The sequence below is a fragment of the Anopheles coluzzii genome, chromosome 3 (assembly GCF_943734685.1).
Source record: "Anopheles coluzzii chromosome 3, AcolN3, whole genome shotgun sequence".
Taxonomy (NCBI): domain Eukaryota; kingdom Metazoa; phylum Arthropoda; class Insecta; order Diptera; family Culicidae; genus Anopheles; species Anopheles coluzzii.
Genome location: NC_064671.1, coordinates 21835394 through 21860519, shown reverse-complemented (window position 1 = coordinate 21860519; position 25126 = coordinate 21835394). Strand labels below are relative to the sequence as shown.

Genomic DNA, 25126 nt, shown 5'->3' with positions numbered 1-25126 from the left:
AAAGGAGAAGCGTAATGTTGCAAATAGAAAGACCAAACTTAACTTTCTCATTTTAGGCAACAGATATTTCAATTATGACAACACGTTTAACACCAAACGGCAAGCTAAACTCTTAGCCATAATGTTGCCTCAAACACAAGTACAGTGATTGACGTTTTCCGGCTCATGCCTCTGATGAAGAATTCCAATCACCATAGCCTGGCACAGCATCGAACTGGCTTTTGACGGAGAATTAACAAGAATTTTGTCAATGCCTGAATTGATGCCTTTCCGGGGAAGCGAAACCATGGCCAAAAAAGCGTCAGACCACGAAGGAAGCTGGGAAGGTGCATTTGAATTAACATTGTTCTGTTTTTAGATTCCAGCCATCGAAAGGCCACTGAAAGGCAAATGATTGTAAAGTAGGAGAAGTCGTAATTAATTTCGATTGTGAACTGGTTGGTTTTGGTGGGCAAGGAATGGAGTGGATAGCTGATTGGGAATTCCAACGCGGGTTCTGATTAATTTTGAGCGATCAGAAAAGAAAAAACAATTTTGATGAGAGACATCATCTTGGAAAGTATTTTGTTGTACCATTCCAAAGAACTGAAAATGATTTTAAAACTAATAAACTTGGTGTTATTCATTACGTTACATCATTATTCATCTACGCGTGAATTGTGCAAAAAAAGAGCATTAAAAGACCATCTCCATAAGGTAATTGATGTTCATATCCTGCTGTTTAATGTCATACCCGTTGTAACGAAGTTTTCTTCTTCAGACTGTCAATTTTCCCTAGTAGAAGTCTGGCCAAGGTTCTTGGTTGGCTTTTATATGAAATAGTAGGTTGAAGTGTTGATATAATTGTCCAGATGGATGCCCCGGAGCTCACTTTGCAGAAATAAGGTAAAAAGTTTCTCTGGTGGAGTCACCACCAGCGTTTAATTACTTATGTCGTCCTAATCGTAGCTTAAAGATGATGGTGAAAGAGTTAAATTTGGTCACTAGGATCTTTTTAGCGTCCTTTTTTGTATATTTTTGTCATTTAAACATTACTGTAAAGTAAGACGTGTTTTAGCATTTGGTGCTGTGCTTTGGAATAATAATCGAAATAAGGCATTGTGCCCTTTATACTTGTTCAATCAAACATACTTAGTGATGTCGCTATCCTATCTTGAAATTGAAACATCCCCTTCGATTGGCATATGTTTCATTTGTTGATATCTAAACGATGTATTTGAACCGACAGTGTTTATCGAGCGGCATAAATAGCAATTCCAATTTGTTTCTTATATTGCTCGAATTGTGTTTGATTTAGAAAAAAAAAATACAAGCCCCATCAGAAACGAAATGAATTTTTCCCAAGAAAGGATCACGCAAATTTTCATGAAGAGGAAACCGTACGACCGAAACCCACACAGTGCACGTGACGCTGCCATTGCTCACCCCGCTCACCGTGATCATTGATTTCTGTTTTATCCCATTTTGGAGGAAATGGAATTCCAACACCGCGTGCATGCTTACATATTACATGTTTCAAATTCCAATGAATTTTTGCCCCCCCCCCCCCCCCCCCCCCCCCCCCCGAGATCAGAAACGTGTATCTTTTGGTGTATTTTTTGTGGGTCCATGCCCACTTCCAAACGCAGCGTGGTGGTGTGGGTGCCGCATCGGAGATTTATTTGATTTTCGATGAATTGATTCCACGATGTAAAAGCCAACGCAGCGTGCATATGCGGCGGGCATTTTTATGGTGCGATTTGATTGGACGAGAGTGTAAATATTTGATGAATTACTTTACATGAAAGCGTAAGAAGCCAGTTGCAGTTGTAGTTGTTTTAGGCGAGAAATAATGGAGCACTTTAAGCTGGCAAACAGAGGAAAGGTTCGGTAGTAATTTACTGCCGATTTTTTTTTCATTGCAAACATCATCGTAACGCGAGAGCGGGATGAAATCGTAACCTTGTTTGCGCGAATGACCAGGAAGGGCGGACTTGACAGAAGTGCCGTGATGCTTCTGATACGACTTAGTGAGTTTGTAGCCGGGTTTGCCGTCCTCGTCAGCTTCACATTCGGGGCTAGAACGTGCTCCGGAACGTTCCGGCTTTCGAGTGTAGTTACAGGTTGGTCGTGAATGGAGGGTAGGACAATCCCGAGACCGATACAGCGAGCTAAATTGCATCGTCGTATCGTGGCGCGTTGTTTCCAGTGTGTGTGTCGCCCAGTGCACCCAGTTAGTGTGCGAAGATGACACGGCACCGTGGTTGGCAATGGTCCGCCAGGATAAATGTAATATGGATTAAATGTTTCACTTAAGGCTTATGTGTCGCCGGCACGGGAAAGGTAATGGAAAGGCCGGCACACACACATACACAGGATGGACCCATCCAGATGAGTGGAGTGAAAAATGTGGCTCTTGGCAGGATTTATTCGCGTAGAATACGGTTACGCTTTACGTTTCGTTAGACGGTTGGACCAAAGAGAGAAAAAAGGCAAGTAACAGTCCGTTTTAAAGGAAGGAGTTTGAAGCATCGTGCATCGGCCGTAGTGCTACGAAAGGATTGCGTTGTGCCTTTTTTCTCTAACCCTACTTTATCCTAGCAATTACAGTTTGTCACAAACGTTTTGAAAATCCGAGCTTAATGGTGGATCAACCGCACGGATGCTGAATTGCTGACGGATGGGCACGATTTGGCCGGCTCTAATTGCAGGAGGGAGGAGTAGTGACCGATTATTTAATCACTCACGGCTAGTTTTAAAACGGTTACTCACAATGGAATTGGATTGTAATGCATGCTGCGTGTTAGAAGGATTTCAAGTAGAGCAATTGAAAAAAGTTCACAGAGGCTCAGAACTTTAAATGATTATCATTACAATTTTTAATGATTTTCTTTGCACTATCTCAAAAAGCGATTTATTAATAGATTAGTAGTTTCTAAAACAAATTCCCAGAGCCATTCTGTTCAAAGCTTGTTTTTGTGAAGCAATATAAAATCCATCAAAAAACTTTGACTTTAGTCCAGCAAAGCTTTTTGTTAAGCATCATAGCATTTTAATGAAAAGAGGAAAATCAATGACAAGCACAAGCTAACAAAACCGATAGGTTAAGCAAAAGCTAAACGCAAAAAATGCCATCATAAGCAAAAGTGACAAAGTGCAAAGGCTTTCAGGAACAAAGTCATTCCATAAAGTCCCTTTTGTGTTAAAAACTTTCTTCCTGCATCCCACAGGAACGTTTTCACGTGACTTTAAATAGTTTATTGCCGTCGGGGCAGCACAAAAAGAATACGCTTTTAAATCTGCGTCGCGCGGAAACAAAAGAAAGGAATTTTTAATTTCCCAAGACGCTCGAAACGCTTGAAGATGGTTTTAAAACGTAAGGCTCAGCGATAGTTTGCACGCGGAAGGCACGACACGGACGCTTCGCTACCGGGTCACGTACGGGTTTCGCACGGTTCCGACACGTCCCATTCGACAGTCCCGGTCTTCCTGCTCAAACGCATAATGAACCTCGGCATGAGCGTACTTTGTTGCCTTTTTTTTTTTGGAGGTGCAAAAAAGGAAACTAAAGAGACTAAATTGAAACTTATCGCCAGTTTCCGGTCGCATCGCATAAGCGCTTCCAGCGGATCCGGCACAAGCACAGGAGCAAGAGTTTTTTGGTTCCATTGCTTCCGGGGCTGGGGTTTATCATAAGCTTTCTGCTTCAGGCTGCAAATTATCGTGCGAAACTGACGATTTGAAATTATCGTGTGATTTATGGAATAAAGTAGGTGCTTGTTCTTAATTGTGTAAATGGAAAACTTTAAATATAGCGTAAATCGAGTTTATATATAGCGTAAATCGAGTACGATCGAGTTTTTAATACATTTAAATTTAATATGAAGTTTGTTATAATAAGAAAATATTAACATACCACACTCAGTCAATTTATAAGCTAGGTCTTATGTTGTTTTGCTCTTACCTGCAAGTAGAAAAGAAAAGTAAAAGATTCAATATAAATTTGCATCAATAATTTCATCTTAAATTCCAAACTAATTTCAAATTCATTTCAATGTTGCATATCAATGCTTTGCCTTTAAATTACACACATTGTATGACATCTAGTAATATCTTTCCTTATTTACTACCCTGCCTGTACGCATCCCATGCCACCAAACCATGGTCCATCTTATCCAAGTGCCTTTTCAACCTTGAAAACAATGGTCGATATCGAAACTCATTCGACTATGCGCTGGGCATAGAACATTCCAGCCCTGTGCTGTGGATCGTTCTACGCTGGATCACATCTTACTCCGCTCAAGCATGCAGTATCTTCAAAACTGCAAGTGACCTAACTATGGTCCCGCTGGAGTGGAGGTTTGAAGGCTTGTTCTCGGTAATCCCGTTTGCGAAAGAGGTTTGCCTCGCCGTGTCATCTAAATTGCAAACGAATGGAATGTTTAATATAGAGCAAAGCGGTAAATAAAACAAAAGATCCCTCCGGCTTCCCCTTTCCAGGTCACCGGTTCCCGGGTACCGATTCAGAACGGATCTCACAAATGGGTGACTCGCACCGTCAGACACCCTAAGGGGTGAATATGGAAGAATTTGCTGCCATCGTTTGTGTGGAGAAAGGATAACAGCAGCAGCAGCAGCAGCATCATCGTGCATGGACGCACTTATCGAACCGTTGCGGTTGTGGTATGTTTTATGCGGTCGAATCACGTTTGCCCTTGAGTGATGAAAACGGTCGAGAGGAATACCAAATGCTTACCAAAACTACACACCGACGAGCACGCATGATGTAAGGTAGAAAGTAAGGGTGAACCGTTTGACATACGCTTCATACCGTTTGACATACGCGCGCGGGGCTTTGCTTCATTGACTTCCCACGTGATATGTTTCGTTTTTGGAAGTACATATAGCTGAAATTGCACATCAAACAATACATCTTTCTCATGCAGTTCCATAAATAATCATTCAATCCATTTAACAGCACTTCATGCTATCAAAATCTACGAAGCTATCTTTACTCTTTCGCTGGATTACAAAGCACTCATTGTATCTTTCTGAGTGAAAGCTTAATTTGTTAATTATTCCTAACGAACTCATTAAGATGTGTGAGAGTTTATTTACCGGAAAGCTCAACAAATCACCCTGATTTACAAGCGGCACTGTTATGTTACGCCGACATTCGCAAACAAATTTGCAACCGAAAACCATAAGCTCAACCCACATGACATGAGTATCGCTGTACCGGCTACCCAAATGGACCAACCCACTCGGCGGGGTTCATATTCCACTGGAGAAATGTGGCAAGTGCTGTTCGTGTGAGATTTGTTGCCTCCTGCTGCTGCTGCTGAAACCGACCCATGTGCAACCGTGTTCTTGTGTGTACGTGTAATCTATAATTTCATTCATTAAAATCACTACGAAAATTGAATAACATGCACGTGAAATTAGATTTCGCTCCGTGTTCCGGTGTAACCGCTGCGAGGAAGCTTCAGAACGAAGCTTCGTTCTGCTGTTCACTAGACTAGAGCTGGTTGGTTCCGAGCACGAGGCCCAACCGGGTTGGGGTCGATGGCAAGACGTGTGACAGCGTGTCACGGGTCTCGTTTCTCACCCCGACCCTAAAACGCACGCCTTCAACGGGCGTTCTCTGTTTACACAAATTTAGCGTCAACCGTAACGGGGTACGGAATTTGCTGTAAAGCCCTCTCTCCGTACGGCAATCATGAAGGGATGTAGGGTTAGGTGGCGAGGACGAGACATACCTGACGTTCCGTGTCTGCTTCGTACATTGGTTTTGATTTTTTTTACACAAGGTATAAACGAAGAGCAAACGATTGGATGAATGAAGCGTGAGGCGAAGGAACGGCATGCAGTCGACTGGAATGGTATTTGTAGATCTTGAAAAGTGATTCGCAAGATAAATAAACTTCACAGCCATTTGTGAGAGGGAAGGAATTAGTGAAATGGAAATGACATCTTGAGCGGAGTGGCGTTCCACGGTCCGGAATGCCAAGCGCACGAGGGCACCCCTGTAACCTCTTGCAACGAGTTCATTGTGATTTAGTTTTCAATGATTCGGTGATAAAGGTTTGCAAAAAAACCTAAGAAATTTCACTTAGTTTTAACTAATGGGTGGATTTTTTGGAGTTTTTATGCACATTATTTAACGTGATAGATAGGGCTGTACAATTTGTATCGTACTACAAAATTTGCTTAGTGGTTTTAAGGTCCATTTATATAAAAAAAACATTAATTTTAAATATTACAAAAAATAAGTTGGTTTCCTATAGCATATGCTGCTGATTTCAAGTTGGAAAATATGATACAATATTTAATACAGATAAAGACAACTAAAAAAGCTTATTAGAACTCCAGAACAGTAGGCGAACATTAACGTGTTTGATCGAAAATAAGAAAGAAAAATAAAAATTACACATTTATAAATGATTGTATACTGTTGCATTTAACATTTGATGGATATTTATACCTAAACATGTAAACAAAACAAGTAAAAAGGTTATTTAATTTGTTTATAATGATTTATGGCTCCTTGTTACTTAAATTGCAGTTCCTTTTCTTTTTACAAACAAAATGTATCATATTTTTGTTTATAAATTTGTTTCACTATGTTAAAATTTACTGTACATTTTTACATAGATTTTTGATCTTTATTTACTTTTAATCAAAATTTCAAAATCAATACGATAACCAATTGAAACCGTCCTCAAACTGCTTACTGCATTAGAGATAGAAGTGCTTTTAACCTTTGATTAGATGTGGCATGATTGCATGCTTTAATATTGTGCTAATGAAATAGCAACCATCCTATCAGAACCAACGGTTAACAGTCTTCGGCCTCATTGCGTTTGAGCGAATATGCTTGTTTTCAATTTTCCCAGACGACCGTTATTTGAAGAAATAAGATTGCCGGTTTTTTTTCCTTTTTCATCCGTTGTTATGGAAGGTAATGAACAAATTCTCGGAAACGAGTTTATCCTTGAAGTATTCGCTCCATGCGTATCCCCGTACACACTTGCGCGCATTTTCATGGTTGAAGTAGAGTCTGATAGAAAACGTTTTGTTTCGCATTTTGCACGATGATTCGATCGATCGAGCAAAGCACAAAAAAAGAGACGAATATTCTTGCTACGTTTGGGGAGGATTACGTTGCTGGTGTTCCTTTTTCCGCTTTCTTCCTTCCCGTTTTCTACGCCGCGTTTAATCACGAGAAAAAGATTTTGCTAGCTCCCAGCCGTCTGCACTGCTTGTGTCGCTTTTCACTCGACCCAAAAGCCTCAAAAGGCAGCTTTTTGCAGCAGACAAAATGAAATCTGCTTACCACGGCGGGTGGTTGACAAATTTTTCATCTCATACACATTGTCGTCCTTTTTTCCCTTATTCTCCTTTTCTCGGTATACTATTCGCCCATTGCATGTTTGCAGCAGCGGCAGTTTCACCGTGAATGAAGTTGTGTACGCTACTCAGTTGAACTGTTTATTGTGGATCCTTCTCCAGCCAACTTCTCTGCCCTGCACACAGATCGACGCCCCATTCGGGGAGAGTAAGACGATCAGTGGAAAGAAAATCAATATCCTAATCATTCTTGCCAAGTGTCGGCTCGGCAGACACGGGGTCGAAATGATGTGCCAGTAGCGGAATCTGATAACGAGGACCGCACAGCAGTCAGTCTCGCATTTTTGTGCGGCGTGATTGAAGTGATGAGACTGATTTATTTTTATACCCTTCATCACGGGTGTCAAAGGGGGTAGAGGATTAATCTTCCATCCGCGCGGGCAAATGAATGATGGAGGACATTCACTGACAACGCGTCACGCTGCGTGGATGCCTGCGGTGACCACGTGATGTGGTCATGAAACCGTACAAAAAGTGGGCGTGAAAAGTACTTTAACTTGTGGTGAATAAAGTGTGTAAGCGCATAGCAAACAAAACATAGCTCAGTTCCGTAACGGTTTTGTAGTAGCTTTAAGATGGTAGAGTGTACGTTTACTTTAAGCGTTTCCCTGCTACAGTTGCACACAAACGTACGGCGCAAAAGGCTGCAGACACAAACAAACAGACAAACAAAGGGGCAAACAAATTTAACTGATGATGATTGAGCAAATTATCTTCGACCTAAGGCTCGCGTGACCAGCGTGCGTTATGTGTAGATAAACACCACGAACGGGATCGATACGGATGCTTGTCTTGGGCTCTTGGGGCTCACCAAACAACAACAACAACGTGAGCGTAAAAAGGGAAGAAAAAAAGGCCTGAGACAACCGGAAAGCTGGAGGAAACAGGATTGAACAATGTTTTCTTTTCTCTGTTGGTGTGGGGTGGGACTGCCTTGCATGCCTGTTGTATTAGGCGTGCTAGCTGAAGGCAGTCTGCAAAGCAACACACACACACATACGTGGTGCAGTTCAGTGTTGTCGGTCGTTTGTCTTGGAAAAATCGTCCCGTAACACAGCGTGTGCGTTGTGTTTCACGGTTGAGAAAGCGTCGAGAAGCGTTAAACAGCTTCCTTCCGGAGCCCAAGATCGGACTTGTTGACTATACGAGCAGAGGGGTAGTGATAGCGGGACGGGAAGAATGCGGAGTAGAGGGTGGGTGATAACAATCGGATAACGATTTGATGGATGTGTGGATCATCAGTGTGTCTACGGGCTTTTAGTAGTGGTGGTTGTAGCAGTAGTAGTACTTGCGGTCTTAGTAACCAGGATGGTTAACTTGGAACAGGACATTGCTCCAGTTACCACCAGCGTTGACAGAGTGCTTTCTGCTCGTCTCGCTTTGCGTATCGATCGGGTTTGTGGTTTGAGTTTACTGAACTATTCTGAACCGCAGTAACGAGAGATGGTCAAATTATTGAGGTTAGTTTAAAACAGTGAGCAACATCAGCAATCAGGAAAAGTTTGCAAAGTGGTAATATGCAGCATTTTGAAAATAATCACAAAAAGTTGTTTCATCCTTATTGAATTGATAATTGATTTATATTTATTCATTTTCAAGCAAATGCATCTTTCTTGACCAAATAAGTATAAAGGGTTTTTTCCAGAAAGTTTGTTTAATAATAGAATTGGTGGTATTTGATAGAAGAAATGTCATTTTATGTGTCGAAAACTTGTGTTCTGTTCTGAAAGCAAAATCTAACGTGTGTTGTTGTTACAAGCAGTGCTGCAAAATGTCACTACAAGCAGTGCATTGTCATAAAAAATCTGACTGAAACAATATCCATGTCAGCGTCACGAACTCAATTGTGATAATCAATGGAGACACTCAAACCGATTGGTGTGATCAATGTATGCTTCGTGATATTTTTGAGAACATCCCTTGGTCAGTCACTATGTCATGACTTTTTTTTTACTGTGATCAGTTCTGCAACATGTTACTGACATAGTCATGACCAATTCCGGCTGAAACAAAATCATGTCTGCGTCACGAGCTCTACTGTGATGATTAGAGGTGAGACTCTTAACAGTTGTTGCGACCATCATATGCTTGGTGACATTGTGTGCAACCAACTGAGACCACACGCCAAGTATATTCCAAGAATGTCGTGAGTATCACCGACACAAAATGTCGTGACCAAGTGAGTGGTCAAGAGTTGGGTACTAAACAAAATGTCATCAAGCATGTAATTGGTTCTCCAACTGTTTGAGCCTTACCTCCGATCATCTCAGTTGTATACGTGAGCTGATTTGAGCTTCGTTTCAGTCATGAGTGTTGGTGACTGAAACAGTGGCATTTGGCAACACTTTTCACAGCCAGATAATAATTTTCATGATTTTTCTTACGTTGGCATTAAGCTCAGCTTGTCAGTCAGAGTTTCGCGTTTAACTCAAGCACTCGTATGTCATGACGCACTTTCATTGAATATCAGCAATGAGCTATATTAAGCTACCACGGATATGTTCATTGTTTTGTTGGTGATTATCTCGTGATACTCATGACATTTTACAGCACTAGTTAGAAGTTTCGGCACGAGCCCATAGCATTGAACTGTCGAAAATCACTGCTTCAAACAGGCTAGAATAAATTCTGCATTCATAGAATATTGAATAATTATAATATATAAAATATATTTAATATTTAAATATATTTAAAATAATAATTTAAATATTTTTTTTTTATTTTTATATTTTGAAAATGCGCAAATAAATGAGACGAATCTTTGTATTTGAATTACAAATGAGCATATTTTATTTGATAACATTGTGTATTGAGACTTTTTTGAACGCGTATTTGAAAAATTATATGTTTTTAGCTACCCTGCCGAAACCGGGAACACTGCCGAAAACTGACACAGTTACCCTATAAGATTTTAAATACACAAGAACGGATGGAAAATGTAATATGTAATGTTACAAATGACTTTTTTTCTTATTCAATAACCTTTTAAATTATGACTCAACACCCTCTCAGTTGACTGGGCACAACTAACGAAACGTCGTAAACACTGTCCCCCAAAATAGCCGGCCATCTTTGACAACGGTATGTTGTGATCTTCGTTATTCATTAATAAAGCCGTCCCACCTCGAGGGAAATCCAAAAGCCAAAGATTTGTCATCCCAAACTGTCTCCCCCCGGGGGAGCCCATTACCAGACACCGTAGCCAAGCCACACGGTCACCGAACACCGAAAGCCCATCAAAAAGTCTACAAAACAAGGGAGTTGTGTTGCGTGTGCCCTGCTGCTGCTGCTACTCCATCGGCAAGTCGGGCGAAACTTTATCTTACTCAATCGGTACGCCCCCACCCTGGGTAGGAGGTCTCGAATAAAACTTATCAAATATCTCCATTTTCCCCTCGTTATTCCCGTTCCATACCGTTGCGCTTCGCCGCCTATACCGAGCTTTACCTGAATGGTGTAAAGGGACAAGGGCTGGTGGCGAGACGAGCACATTTCGATCCTAAATCTGTTCGTTATCATATCACCTCCCCTCCAGCAGTGACAGCTATTTGTTTCACCGCAAGATTAATGACGCCTTGGCAGTTTATCCCTCGGTCCGGGAGAACTTAGCCTCTTCAGGCTGCGCTTTTCCGAGCAGAAACCTTCGAATAGGGCAGCAACTGCGAACTGTCGCTGCTCTTCGGTACGCACATTTCCACCCGATGGGGAAAAGTTTTCACTTCGCACAACCTCACTTAAGACCACAAACTTATAAGCTCCCTCCGAAACGGGAGCAAACCCTTTCTGCTCGGTGGGAGAAAAAAGCGAAGGGGAGAAAGGGAAGACAATACTTACCTATGGTGTAGGTGTGTCCATCGATCTGGAAGGTGGCACTTTTGCACTTCTTGAATACTCGCATACCCGCCGTCTGGGAGGTGAACGGGTTCGTGCCCACAGCGACCGGGCGCGTGGCACTGCGCGAAGGTCGCGAACTTGCCGCGCCGGAGTAGGGCGAAACCATTGGCAGGGAGGCGGGTCGGGAGGCCACCCCCGGATGGGATCGATCGTACAGGGACGATCGATTGACGGTGGGCTCGTGCCTTGCAGACGCCATCGGTGCCGGTTGCTGCGGTTGTTGTGGCACTGACGAAGGATTATTACTTTTCAATGATTGATTGGTTTGGTTTGCCATCGTGTCTTTATACACTGGCGGGCAGGGCAGTAGAACTTAACGTAGCTACTCTCATAGTACGCAGCATGCGAACGGGGAGAAGTTTAAAAGTGGTAAGCGATGTTCAAACCACCTACCAAGCCACCTCTCGATCAATGCTGATGACGTTTTGACTGCATCGATAGAGTGAATTTCGTGGTAAACATCAGGATGTGGTGAAGCATTTTAAAATGATTTTTTTAACTTTTTCAGCTTAATTAATTCAGCAACATTTTAAGCTTGGATGGAGATACGGAGATACTTCATTGTAGAATAACGATTGGCATGAAATACGGCACAATAACTCACAATAATTAAGCGTTGATCACCATCTTACTAGATAGTCTATATAAAAAATACAACCAAAATTAAATAAACAACAATAAACTGAAATAAGTAATGAGGAAACGCATGAAACAAACAAAGCACCAGTTCCATTAGCCCGCAATAGCAAAATCACTTTCCTACCGGATCAGTTTGATTGTACAAATAAAGGCATCATATTACTTTATCGTCAACCAACCAAAGGGACAATTCTGACGCAATGCAAATAAAATCAGCTCCATTCCGTGCGTCCAAGCGGTCCCAAAAACCATGCAAAAGCAGATGCCAGGCAGCTCTAAATCCATAAGTGGTGCTGAGGTTTCTACCCGGGAGGGCTTTTTTAAACGAACTACAACGACAGTGTGGCACGGCCACGGAGACACGCGATTGCCGTGGGTGCGCTTAGGCCATGTTTTTCTAGCGCTCTAGTCGCAAGAACAACAACGCCACTGCCTAAATAGGATTCGATCTGCTTTATGTATGGGCACAGCGAAGGAAATTGGCCGGCGTGTTTTGGGACAGCAAAAGTGAGTGCCGCCGCTCTGAAGGATGCAAAAGCATCGATTGTTGAGCACGAACGGTTGTGGGTTTTTTCGTCTTTCCGTTATCTATTTGTGGTTCCGTTGGTGGTTCTTTCGCTTCGTCTTGTTTTCCCTTCCCCGGGACTTTTGTCACTCTCGCTACACTTTGGGGGTGAAAGGAATAAATTAGAATTATGTGGGCGAAAGCAGAATGCTCTTGACATTCTTTGCTATTCTATTTTAAGCATTCTCGTGTAAGAGTTCCAGTTTTTTTTATTTATTGCTTTGTATGCCGGTTTGCTGTATTTGTGCAGGAACAATTGCATCATTGTTCGGTACGAGTGGGAAGTTATTGAACCGATCGATCGGTTTGGTGTTGGTTTTGTGGCGCCTAGTTTACGTTTTATTTTGGCAGTTTTTTTTGCTGTCAAAATGAGCTGACGTAATTTGCAAGAAGGGACATTTTATGGAGCACGAACAAAATCGTAAATAGTGCAGAGGCTGAGTCCAAGTAATAAGTAAAATGTGAATGGAATAAGCAATGATTCCAATCAGAATGTTGCTCGTTGCTGGTTTTGCGAGCAGATTTCAATTAGCGAATGGTTTTTTTTTCTTTCTCATTTGTTTTTGCTCTTTCACTAATGAAAGCTATTGATGTGTTGTTAGTTGCTTTTTTGCGGAGAGTAAAAAATCATGAATAACATTTTTTTTCAGTGCAAAATAAAAGTGCTTTTTAAAAACTACTCAGTACATTCAAACTCATTCCTACTAGAATAGCTAGAAAAATATGAATGGTGAGTGTTTTTTTCTTCCATTTTAATTTAAAATAACTTTCTGTTCACTTTCCACGATCCGTTAGTTTAGTGTTGCTTTACACAAGATTCAACTTCACGTAGTTTTTGTTTTGAGGTTTATACTGGGCACCACTTTGAATCATTAACATATTGCACGAAATAAAACGAAGTTTGAGATAGTTCACTGGATTATTCTATTTCTATATTCTATATTTCATTACAAAATGGATTTTGACTGCAAAAAATTATAAAAATACTACTTTTTTTATATAAAATTCATAAGGTTAGACCTGTTGTGTTGATTTTCTAAAGCACGGAAGCCTGAATCGTTGTTGAACTCATCCCATTTGTTATTTTGTAACCAATTTAATTTCTATTCATTCACAAATAATAACATTGCTTCAAGCAGCAATTCATCTTAACTGTGTATGGTTTCCGTCGGCGCTCTGAATTAAAGATGAAGCACAAAAAACATCTCCTTCCCGCAAGCGTCAGCCGCGCATTGCACCACCGTAACGAAGTATTGACACACTGGCGCACCAGCGAAATGGTGTTCTAAGTGTGTGAATATTTCATCACGTAATCATGTACTTTTCCAGTTGCCAAAAGTTTTCAAGGATCGAGGGCTCTTGTGCCGCCCAGAGCAGCGTGCAGCCCGACATAAAGTACGTTGGAAAATTGCCTACAGCAAAATGGTACTTTCTAAGTTCGGGCAAACGCAGCAAACAAAACGAAAAAATCGCCTACCAGGGAGCATAAAAATAATCACTGTCCGCCTCTGTGGTGGACAATGCACACTCACACAACGTGGCGCGGAGGGAGGCGGAAAGGAAACTTCTCACAAGTGTCCTGGCGCGCTGCGGACGTACTTTACTTAGGTGAAGTGGGCCACGGTGAAACTTTAGTTCCGCGTCCCATGTGACATTGTTGCGGCATGAATGAACATAACAGGAGGGGGGGGGGGGGAACCTGTACAAAACTCCGTAAGTGGACATAAAAGCTTTTTTTTTCTTGCAAAAGCAAACTTGCATTGAGGCGTTTAAAAAAATGTGACGCATATCGTTTTGCACCATTCTGATTAAATGTGATGTTTTAAATTATTATGTACTTTGAGTTTTGTCATGCTCCCAGGGGTACAATGTACGTGTGTGTGTGTGTGTGGAAAAGTTAGTTTACAAGGTTGTTTTTTATTTCGTTTTTTTCATGCATATTAAATTACCTCTACTGGGTATTTATGCCGTTAGCGCAGTAGCTTCTACGTGCGTTAGTGATTACTTTACGTGATTAAACGTGCGGAACGAGATTAGATGTGAATGTTTAATGTAATATAATATAACTTTGCCTCAGGATGGGTTTGTAATATTTTTTGAAATATTTAACGATATAAATTTTGTTTTATTTTTTATCATGTTATCCATTTTTATAATTTGATAATAAGATAATTGTATCCCCAGCAAAGATAGCCTTCCCTTCCGCTGACCTTAATTGAATAGGTTTACAAAGAAAATCTATTTAGTGACTGTTATTAACTACCCTCGCAAACTTAGTCAACCATTCCCATGGGATAATAGGAACAAGTAAAGCTTTATCGTACCGGGAGGGGAAAAAACAATGATCCCATGTTCACCTGAGCGAGCATGAGTTTTCGAATTTGTTGTCCCCTAAATATTATTGTTCCCGGATCGATTTGATTATCAGTGACATCGATCAAGGGCAAACGTAACATCGATATCCCCTTATCATTAATTCGGATTTAGGGAAAATTGAATATTGGAATGTACCCAGAGACAGAGACAGAGCAAGCGAAACAGCGATGAATGAACCATTGGTATCGTTACATGAAATGTAGTGCGCGAACCAACAGCTTTGTATGGAAAACACGCAGCACACACGCAAGGGAAAAGTGTGGCAAAAAGCGGTCGAGTTCATCGCCGAACACGTGTCGGGGCATATTTTGATACTGATTTAGTACATTGTTCGCGACTGTAAATGCTGTCTCTTTTCAACACGTTGTAGCTAGCGCTCCCGATCCGTTCGGTGAACCTCCATCAATACGGCTTGTCGCTAAGCCCATCGCTAACCCGATGGGGAAGATTTATTTTTTTGTCAAGAGCGTTTACGACTCGTTTCGACTTACACACATACACACTGGATGTGTTTTCACAAAACACCTTTCCTTTTGAAATTTGGCCAGCGTTTTTTCTTGCCCTTTTCCCTTTTGCCAATGCTCGTCGCTTATCGCTAACGATCGAAATAAATCACATCATTAAGAGGTACGGAAAATGTCCGAAACATGATGCCGGTGGATTTGGCGACAATGGCTTGTTTGGGCTTGTTGTTTTTGTACCGTTTTTTTTCTCCAAAAATGTATACATTCGTGTAACATTTTACACACTAACAACCTGCCAAACAACTTGATTCCGGCCGAACAAGGGATGGTGTCAAATAAAGGTTTCTTTTTTAAGCAAGACAAATTTGCGTGAAGGTGTAAACATTGTGTCTTATGAGAATACTGTTGGTTTGTGACCGTGAAATGAACCTCTTTGCCATAATAGTAGCTAAGTAAGTGATGCCTTAGCACGATAGCCACCTTGAATATGAATATGATGAGTGTTTGTTTAATATTAGAAGATTCAATCATTTCCATGACAAGACGTTTCCATGGTCATGAAGTGAAGTTGCAAAGAAACCATAAAAAGAAAAATCTTTGATTATAATCTTTAATCTAGCTGGAAAATTAAAAATTCCACAAATCAAACACCGCACCGATTGCAAATCATCGCGCGCCGGTGAAACATCAAACAAAGCGATCATGAAATCATTTGACCGTAACGATCGCTTTTGTGCGCACCGGCGTTGAAGCCAGTTTTTAATGACGAAGAAAGTAAGAAATCGAGCAAAAACACGAAATACTGTTGGAGCAGGAAAAATGAAACCTCAAACAATCGATGGCAATTATTTCGCGCTTATCGAAACGGCTTCCACGTCAGTGAGGCTCTCTACCAAAGCCTCCGTCACTATCGAGCGCTGGCAATAAGGTTGGCGAAAATGTTGGATAGAGACGGAGTCGTGCCCACAGAACGAGCAAAGGCAAACGGAAAGAAATCGAGTCGAATGATGCCAACAGTGAGCGGCTTGCGGATTGTAAATCGTGGCTTCGCAACAGCATAATCGTTCGATGATCAAAGGGCTGGCTTTTAACTTCAAGACGAAAGCTTACTGGCTTCACTGGTGTAAAGGTGCTAAAACGGAGGGTTGAGCAACGGATTCGGTTTAAAGTGCTGCTATCGTTTTAATTTAATGTGCTGTATTTTTCTCTTTCTTTCTCATCTCTTTTTCACCCCCTATTTCTTACTCTTTTCCTCGACGACAATGAGATCCACAGTGGATCGAAAGTTTGCAATCGAGTTTAGAAGTGGTAAAGTTTTGCTACTTTAACCAAGTCCTATCGTGGTATCGGTGAAAGCGCACGGATCTCGGGTTGAATGAGCTTGGCCGCGGAGGAAGCGAAACTTTCTTGCGCTGTCGAACTTAATTGACTTGCTGAAGGTTTTCGGGTGGTACGTTGGACCAAAAACCTTGCACGTTTGATGTGGTGCTGTAGTAAGAGCTTTATGTTGGTGGAATATTTAAAGATAATTAGCTAGCTAACCCTAGCCTTTAAGCTTATCTTCAAGAGCCAAGGGCTTTTTTAATTAAAAACAATTAACAAGATTATACTGCGTCTCACTTTCTTTTTTTAAATCCGTTAAAAATAATTATAAACCACTATTATTTCTATGAAACTTGAACGAATTTTACAATAAGGGTTCACCCTTTTCCACAGGAAAAAAAACTCCCTCTAATTGCTGTCTGTGTCAGATAAATAATGCATCGTTTCCGCTATCTTTCTTCCACGAGTGTATCATTCATTATTTTTTATGGGCCAATTTGAGTCAAAATATTTCAAAAAACCCATCTTTATGACATCATTTGCTTCGTGTGGTTCACGAAACATTTTATCTTGCTCTGCCCTGAATACACCCCCTCTCTCGGCTGCCAAACGGTCGTTGAATGTGTGTGTTCGTCTCCCTTTTTTTCGATTGTGGTAACACAAGGGACACACACCCGTTAATATGTTTGTCTACATTGAAGGGCATGGATGATTTGCGTGCGTTTTTTTTGTTGTTTGTTTATGGCCAGCCAACCCTCTCGAGCAGACAGTTCGGTTTGGCAAACGATCTCTGCTCGCTGTTGCTGCACTTACTTTAAAACGCACTTTTGTGTGTCATTTTATCTTGGTCGTAAAAATGGCCAGCGGGTATGAAATATGGTGAAGCTGAACCGTTGACAGATATTACGCAGCATTGTTGAATGGTTTTCTTGGGGTGGTATGTTGAGGGTGTTACAGAGGTTGAAGAAAAAAAAAAGGTGAAGAGTAAATCTTTGTGTCCAGAAAACCATATGGAACCACACTCTTTAAGGTCTAAAGCTTTGAATATTTGCGAGTTCAAGGTAATATATTTTAAAGATAATTGCATGGTATTAAGCAGATGTCTCCAAACTTGTTCAGTTGGCGGGAATTGCTTCATAAATATCGTAGCTGAGCGCATTTTTGATGCTACCCTTAGCTAATGCAGGAATGTTTAAATCTCATTCTAATATGAAAATTTAAACTTATTGTATTACTATTGTATTTCTCTCTATCTCTATAGGCCTGCTCACCCTCGGTCAACAAGCACAATTAAAACTGTACAGCTTTCAATTAAAGAGGCTTTATACTAAAATCAAAAGGAAAAAAACAGATTAAACTATAGACGCCGAGAGCTAGAATTAGGCCTCCTGGAACTCTTGGAATAAACCTTATCTCTGTCATGATAATGAATTATGTATCGTGTACATAAAATATTGTAAACAAAACATTACCAGCTTTTTGAATTTTGACTCAACATGTAATTAATACTTTGTTAGGTACCTTTTTTACACAATCATTATAATCAGCACAGAAACAACTAGAGCATTAGCAAGTTAGATGGCTATCTTGAGATGAGCATGACTGGTGGCAACAGATGTCTGCAACAAATACTTTTACAAATTGAAGGTGAGCTGGTCAAAAATGATTTTATTTATGGCTTAATGTATTTTCATACGACCCTCAAAAGCAACCCTAAGACAATGTACCGAAGGATGATTTCATTTACCCATCAGTTTAATGCCCCGGAACTCCACAGACCCTTCAAAACGTTGCTTTAAGCTCCAGCGGGTGAGGCTCATGTTTTACTGCCCCGTCACGATTGTGATCACATTACGGGCAGGCTGGCACGGGTACTGATGATATAAGACGTATTTTCTTACACGCACACTTACTTCCCGTACCCCTAAAGCATCTTCTTCAGCCACGAAGAATGTCAATTTCCATCGCTCTGTTTGTCAGCCGCTCATTTAAAGTTGCTGTCTGTCAGCCACCGGGCGCCTCCATTATCAATGTGCGTGGCGACTTTTACAGCAGACGATCGACCCCATTGCGCCCGTGAATGACGCTATATTTTATTTGATTGAAAAATGCCATTCATTCTTGTTACGTCAAGGTGATGCAGATGGCGATGATGATGATGCTGACGATGGTGGTTGGCAGCGAAGTGTGCGTTCCGTGTGCGAAAAGTAGCGAGCAAATGAAAATGGACGGCTCTACCGACGGTCCCAAGCCAACGCGTGTCCTGTGTGACACAGGGAATTTCTTCGGCTGAAGTGTGGCATTACGCCGTAACAGAATAAGGTTATGTGTGTGTGTGTGTGTGAGTGGGAGGGGTAAGGCAGGGAGGGAGGACAGAAAACAAGCTCGAGAATAGTACAAGTCCTCGCACACTCGCACACATTCACACATTAAAGCTAGATCATAGGCAATAATCTGTGAAATTGAATCTTTATAAATACACTTCCTAGTATTTTGTCACGGTGATTGATTTTTCACTCTCATTTTCCCCTGTTTGGCTCGGATCATGTTTCCCGGGGCACGGCCACGTACGCCCGGTGCTAGGGGTGGAGCGTGTCGGCATCGAGCCCTCATCGCTGTGTCTCGTTTTCAATTGCACTCGTCTCGCATGGCGATAGATATAGCAAATTTTCCTGCCGATTGGTCACCTCGCCGCAGGGTCCCGACCATCAGTCCCGGGAAGCTTCAATGGACGGGAAATAAATTGACATTCCTCGGGCATCGGGGCACCATTTAATGATGCTGAGATGGACGTTTCATAGCACACAGGGCGGTGCACAGTACCGTGCGAGATTATGATGAAGCGAAACTGATGAGTCAGTTCTTAGATTTAATATTGTGGGCATCGTGCGAAGTACAGATAGATTGAGCGCATTGTTTGCAAAAAAAAAAACAATGTTACATTCAAGCATAGGCCACTTCAAATCGCAATGGGCTTCAACCGCACAAATCACCTGACATTTGCAAACTCTACAAATTAAGTACACCACCATTACCAACCACAAAATGCAAATGGTACTCGATTCTCGGTCAGAGGCAGCAAACAGTACTCAGCGCACCAATCGCCAGCCGGACTTTGCCATAAGCGATAATTTGATTTTGATTACGTTGCATTGCTATCGAATGATTTGAGCTTCATGGGAATGATTTGAGCTGTTCACACTGCCAACATCATTACCAGCAGTACCACCATCACCACCACCAATTGACCACCAAAAGACACACACACACACGCACGGAGAGATTACGGTAAAACCGCATCCGCCACGAACAAGTTCATTTCGTACAATTACAGACAATTGCAGGTAAATTATGGTGGCGATTGTAATCATTTCGTAGGAAAAACCACAACAGCCTTGTGAAGAGAGTGAGGGCTAGTGATCATGTTCGGTGGTGACCAAATTTTGGCACCATAAAAGGTATTGAACATGCTTGGCATTGTTTGCGTGTAAATATATGATTAATTGCGTAAAATTAAATAAAGTAGATAAAATTTTAATGGAAACAAATAAATTAATAAATTTTCTTATGGTTTTTGTCTTAAAAAAGACAATGAGTAATTCAGATTAAAAGCAGCAAAGCAAGTAAAGGATAAAGAAATGATAGGAATAAAGTGGTGCAAAAACTACAATTTTATATTTCGACTCAAACCAAACTTAAACTTCACCGTATTTTGTTTAATCACAATATTCACGCATGGGTTTCAAAACTATCATTGACGTTTAAATGATAATACCCTTATCAACACACACACATACACTTTCATTTATCACATGTTTCAAAACTTTTTTCAAAATTTCAAAAGCACAAAACACAAATTTTAAAACTGCGCCTTCATTCACAAATCGTAACCCACATCTTGCTCAAATCACATTATGGGTCATTTGTACTCTCACCGCAACACTCTGGCACATCAGAAGTACAGCCGCACACACACACAGACACACGCACGCGACTCACGAACGGCTACTGGTCGCGTCCGCTACGTCCGTTATCCCGATCGGTACTGAATCCGTTTGCAAAAAGCTCGCCCGACCCGATAGGGGTTTTTGTGTAGGGGGCCCATCCCACACAAATCATTCGCGCGGCTCCGGCATCTCTCGATCCCAATACACACGGATACGTAAATCAGTGCCTCGGGGTAGTGCGCGCGAACTGTACCGCCGCTTCCGAAACTGCTACCAGTGGCAACCAAAACAAAAGCGGCTGCGTGCGTCGCGTACCTATCACCACCACAGGGACAACGGCAGCAGAAGAAGCAGTTTCAATGCCAGCCAATGCGGTGCTCACGACGACAGCTGCAGGAGAGGTTTTGCTTTTTACTTCGATGCCCTATTGCTGTAGAACTGTTTTGTATTACCACGTTAGCGTGGTATTTGCACGACTACACGCAACACAGTTACGACTCCGCTGTACAAACACGTGGGCTCCATGTGAAAGGGTAGCGCGGAGCGATGAGACGTGACACGTGGATTTTTATACATGTGAGAGAAAAAAAACCCTCCTACCAGCTGGTGGACTAATGGTGACGCAAACACAATGACAATCGTTACAACGGCAACGTACATGCGATAGCTAGCTTGGCTAGCGCTAGTAACGGGAGGGTGTGTTTGTGTATTGGTGCGCTGCTAATGGCAACCGAACCGACCACCTGACGCTTGGAAGCCGAGAGTAGCCGACGAGCTGAGAGTGTGAGAGAGCGCGAGCTTCGCAAACAGTCTCTCGGGAAAAGCTTTCAGCGGTGAAGTCGGTTGTGTTTATGGTAGTTGGAAAAGCTTCAGGGGATTGTGGAACTGTTCTGTGAAATTTAACTTTCTTATAAATATACAAAAAGAATGGTGTAAATATGGAAACTGTTTTTTAAAACCAATGGATCTTGGAACATTCAGCTAGAAATTTAGTATTGACTATTTAATCCACATTTCAAATTAAAAACAGAACGTTCAACTTCACCATGTTCCAAATTCGCACAAATGGTACGCCAAAAGTTTACTCGTATGTGTTTGTTTACTGCAGTCTTGTGGTGGTTCAAAGTACGACAATCACCATGATGCTTTATGTCTTTGTTCGCTAAAACTTTTGCATAGGTAAACAGGCCCACATCCCTTCTCGCCCACCCGCCTGGCACTGTAAGGACCTACACTGCAAGCCATATCCTTTGCCAGTGGTTCGCAACGATACCACGGCAACCCATCGCGGTTGCCCAGGAGATGATTGCATCAAGGTACTACACCAACCGGAGATTGGTGGTGGTCCATTTGCTTTTGATAATGTTTGGATGCGACCTATTTTTAGTGCCTTTCGATGGTGCCTGTCCGTTCCAGCGGATACAAGAGAAACCGGTCGGAGTGGGTGGACAAGGTCAACGGCCGTAAAATAAATCCACTGGTTAGCTGACAGGCGGGAAAACTCGTCCCGAGCAAATTCAATGCAATGTGTAACCCAATAAAGGCAGACACTTGGGAGCCGTAATGGATTTGAGAGTTTGGTTAGCGTTTTGGGGGAAGCAAAGCGTGCGCTTCCATCTGTCCACCGACGGGGATGTGTTTCGCTTTCACTGGAACTAGTTATGCAGCTGTGTCACACTGTCGGGTGAGAGACACGAACGACATTGCGAGTGTGTGTGTGTGTATGGAGATGTGGTTAAGGGCAAAAAATAGCTTTGTTAATGATCGACCCTCCGGTGAAGACTACATTGCTTGCGCGAGCAATCGTTTGTGGCGGGTTATTTTCTGCGAAAGATTGATGGTAAAAGCGTACACCTTGTAATGTTGCCTCAAGGGAGAATTTGTACCACACTTGAATAGGTTGCGGTGTTGTGTTTCGTTTGCTAATTAACAGGATGCAAATGTGTGCAGCTTATCATCGAACAGTGGTATTTCTCACTAGTTGCGGTTGTGTTTTTTTTGGCCAGGTTACAAAGTTATGTATGTAACGAATACTTCGTTCTTGGAATCTCGAATTGCATACTATTTTTGTGCTTAGGGTAAAGATTTGAGTTAAAAAGTATTTGTCAAGAAAGGAATATTTTTTCTTAGATAGATTTACTCTTCTAAAAATGTAAAGGAGAGGGCTTTATACTCACAGCTGTTTACATATTTTTGAATACGTTTGCCAGTATGAAATGTACAACTCACCTGAAACGAAATAAGTGTAAGTCTTAGGTTAGATTTTTGTGAACGTTTTTTAATCAATTTATCAATACATTTCAAAAAATAAATAATACTAACATAAATAGGCTAATGTAAAAGAGATCGTTTCATTTCACGGTCATGCCCCAAGAGTATCCCTAACAGATCGTGTTGTTTATACAATCATTGACCTTGAACACAGTTTAAAAGTATCGAACCCTCGACGGGATAGGTAAACTCTAATCGAAAGGCATTGAGCTAATTGAAATGGGAAACGAACCCTTTACGGTTCGCTTCACTGAGTTGTGCTCACTTTTTCCCAGGAAAGGACAAACATCTGCCGCATGAAAGAAAATATGTAAAAGAAACTGTTCCTACGTTTTCCAGTTGAGCAGCCTTTCTTTGAATGATTGAATTTTGGGCTTTTCGGTATACTTTACCCGTAGTGATTGATTATTAAAAGGTGCTTTTCGCACCTTTTAGGATTGCATTAAGAACCTAAGAAGGCAATCTTATTTTGAGCTTGAAGAAAACACATTTTCGTTACAAAATTTGTTGATTAAATTACGGACCATGAAAGCTTCTATTCTCTTTATTATTTGTTAACAATTTATGGTGTTTATTGCTAACACAATCTTTGACTAGCTCATTTCTGTTAAATACATTCTCATTTTAGAGAGGTTTCGCTTTAGTAAGACCATCCATGTGGTTTTTACACGCAATCATTTTTATTAATTTTACTAAGAATGGAAAATACCATCAAATGATTGTGTGATGTTTTCATTTTTTAATGTAACTAAGTTTCTTCCGATAAAAACAACATCGCATCTTTAGTTTCCCTAGAAAGTGCTTGTTTTTGTAACACGCCACAGCACAAAGTGCTGCGCTGTTTACCGCCACAAAAGCGAGGAAAGAAAAAAAACTCCTCACAAATTGCTGTAACGAGCAGCACTTTCGAAACACGAGCATCTAATGATCTTTGAGGTGGCGCGATATTTTTAGCAGACATAAAGTAACCATATCATCCCCGGTGATGTTTATCATGCAGTGTAGTGAAGTGTGGGCGCGGGCACGCAATGCTGGAGCTGCGAAACACGAACATCATACTTGGGAAGCGCTCACACACTCGTTGTTCTAAGAAAAACGTGTACCTTGTGTTGTTTCAGCACACACACACATACATTCGCATCGCATACAGCCAGCAATGGAAGTTCGTTAATCCATGAAATGAAGTTGCTGCCTTATTATGATGTCGACAACGAGGACGACGATGATGACGATGCTGCTGATGGGGAAGCATCGATCGGAAAGCAGTTTTGCAGTGAAACATTGGAAACAGACAGCGTTCGAAACGATGGAATGATTCGCTAACGATGAGTTTACAAAACTCACGTTGCTTGCAGCGCTCGATCGCAGGGAGGCTGCTGGGTGGGTAGTTGGAATGAGATGGTTATCAGTACAAATTAATTGAACTATGGAGCTATTTCTACTAGTAACAGTTACATCATCTTCCGGTTGTAGAAAAACAAAAAACCCACACAAATACTTTCCAATCGGTTCGATCAACGGCAAACCTTCAAACGAATGGAGAAGAGCGTATAGTGTTGCCATCTAGTGAGCAGTAGCGCAAGCTTGAAATCTTCCAACATGCTTCCATTCGCATAGTAGATGGGATACGAAAAAGTAAGTTATTTTTAATTTTATGAATAAAAAAAAATACAAACTGCTGATGTGATTAAGTCGAAAAATATGTTTTTAATATTTCTACAGTAAAATTTTTGAAAATTATCTAAACAACACAACAACCTCAATACTGCTAAGCAAACATTATCGTCCTCTAGAGCATGTGCCATTTTTCTCTGTGTCTCTGCAGCGTGGCTCAGTAACATTAAACGCGTGTTTCTTGGAGTTTCGCTTTCTTGGAGTTAAAAGCAAAACAAAAAAAAAAACACCACTGTGGTCTGCTGAACGGTAAACAACGATGAATAATATATGCTTCATATCGTCGTAAAAAAAACCTCGGGACCGGGTTGTGGCTGTTGCTGAAGCAGTGTTTTGAAAAATCTCCTACGTTCACCGTGCACGTAGCTCTTTCAGCAGCTCTTTCGGAGCAGCTCTTTCATGTTTGCCCATGTTGGAGTCCTTGGAGCGTGCGGTGGAAAATTTCAATTTGTTGCTTTGGACGTCTCATCCGATTAGTTTCTCTTTCTTTCGTTCAGCTTCTTTTATCGCATCTTGCGGTGCCGGTGCATTTGACTGAATGAATGATCACTTTGCGGCATGGGTGATAACACAAGCGTAATTGG

General features: G+C 41.4%; 1 protein-coding gene across 6 annotated transcripts in view; it reads right to left on the bottom strand.

Annotated features, from left to right (window-relative positions):
- LOC120956599 (dual specificity calcium/calmodulin-dependent 3',5'-cyclic nucleotide phosphodiesterase 1-like) overlaps nucleotides 1–25126 on the bottom strand; it is a 267302-nt gene that overhangs the window by 124496 nt on the left and 117680 nt on the right. The window contains exon 1 of one of the 6 annotated variants that reach the window (XM_040378209.2): nucleotides 11224–11918. The exons of 4 other annotated variants lie outside the window; for them this stretch is intronic. In XM_040378209.2, coding sequence (XP_040234143.2) covers nucleotides 11224–11560 — 337 coding nt within the window. In that variant the 5' untranslated portion in view covers nucleotides 11561–11918. Of the gene's footprint in view, nucleotides 1–11223; nucleotides 11919–25126 lie in introns of those variants that run through there. One more of the 6 variants, XM_040378214.2, reaches the window with a different exon arrangement.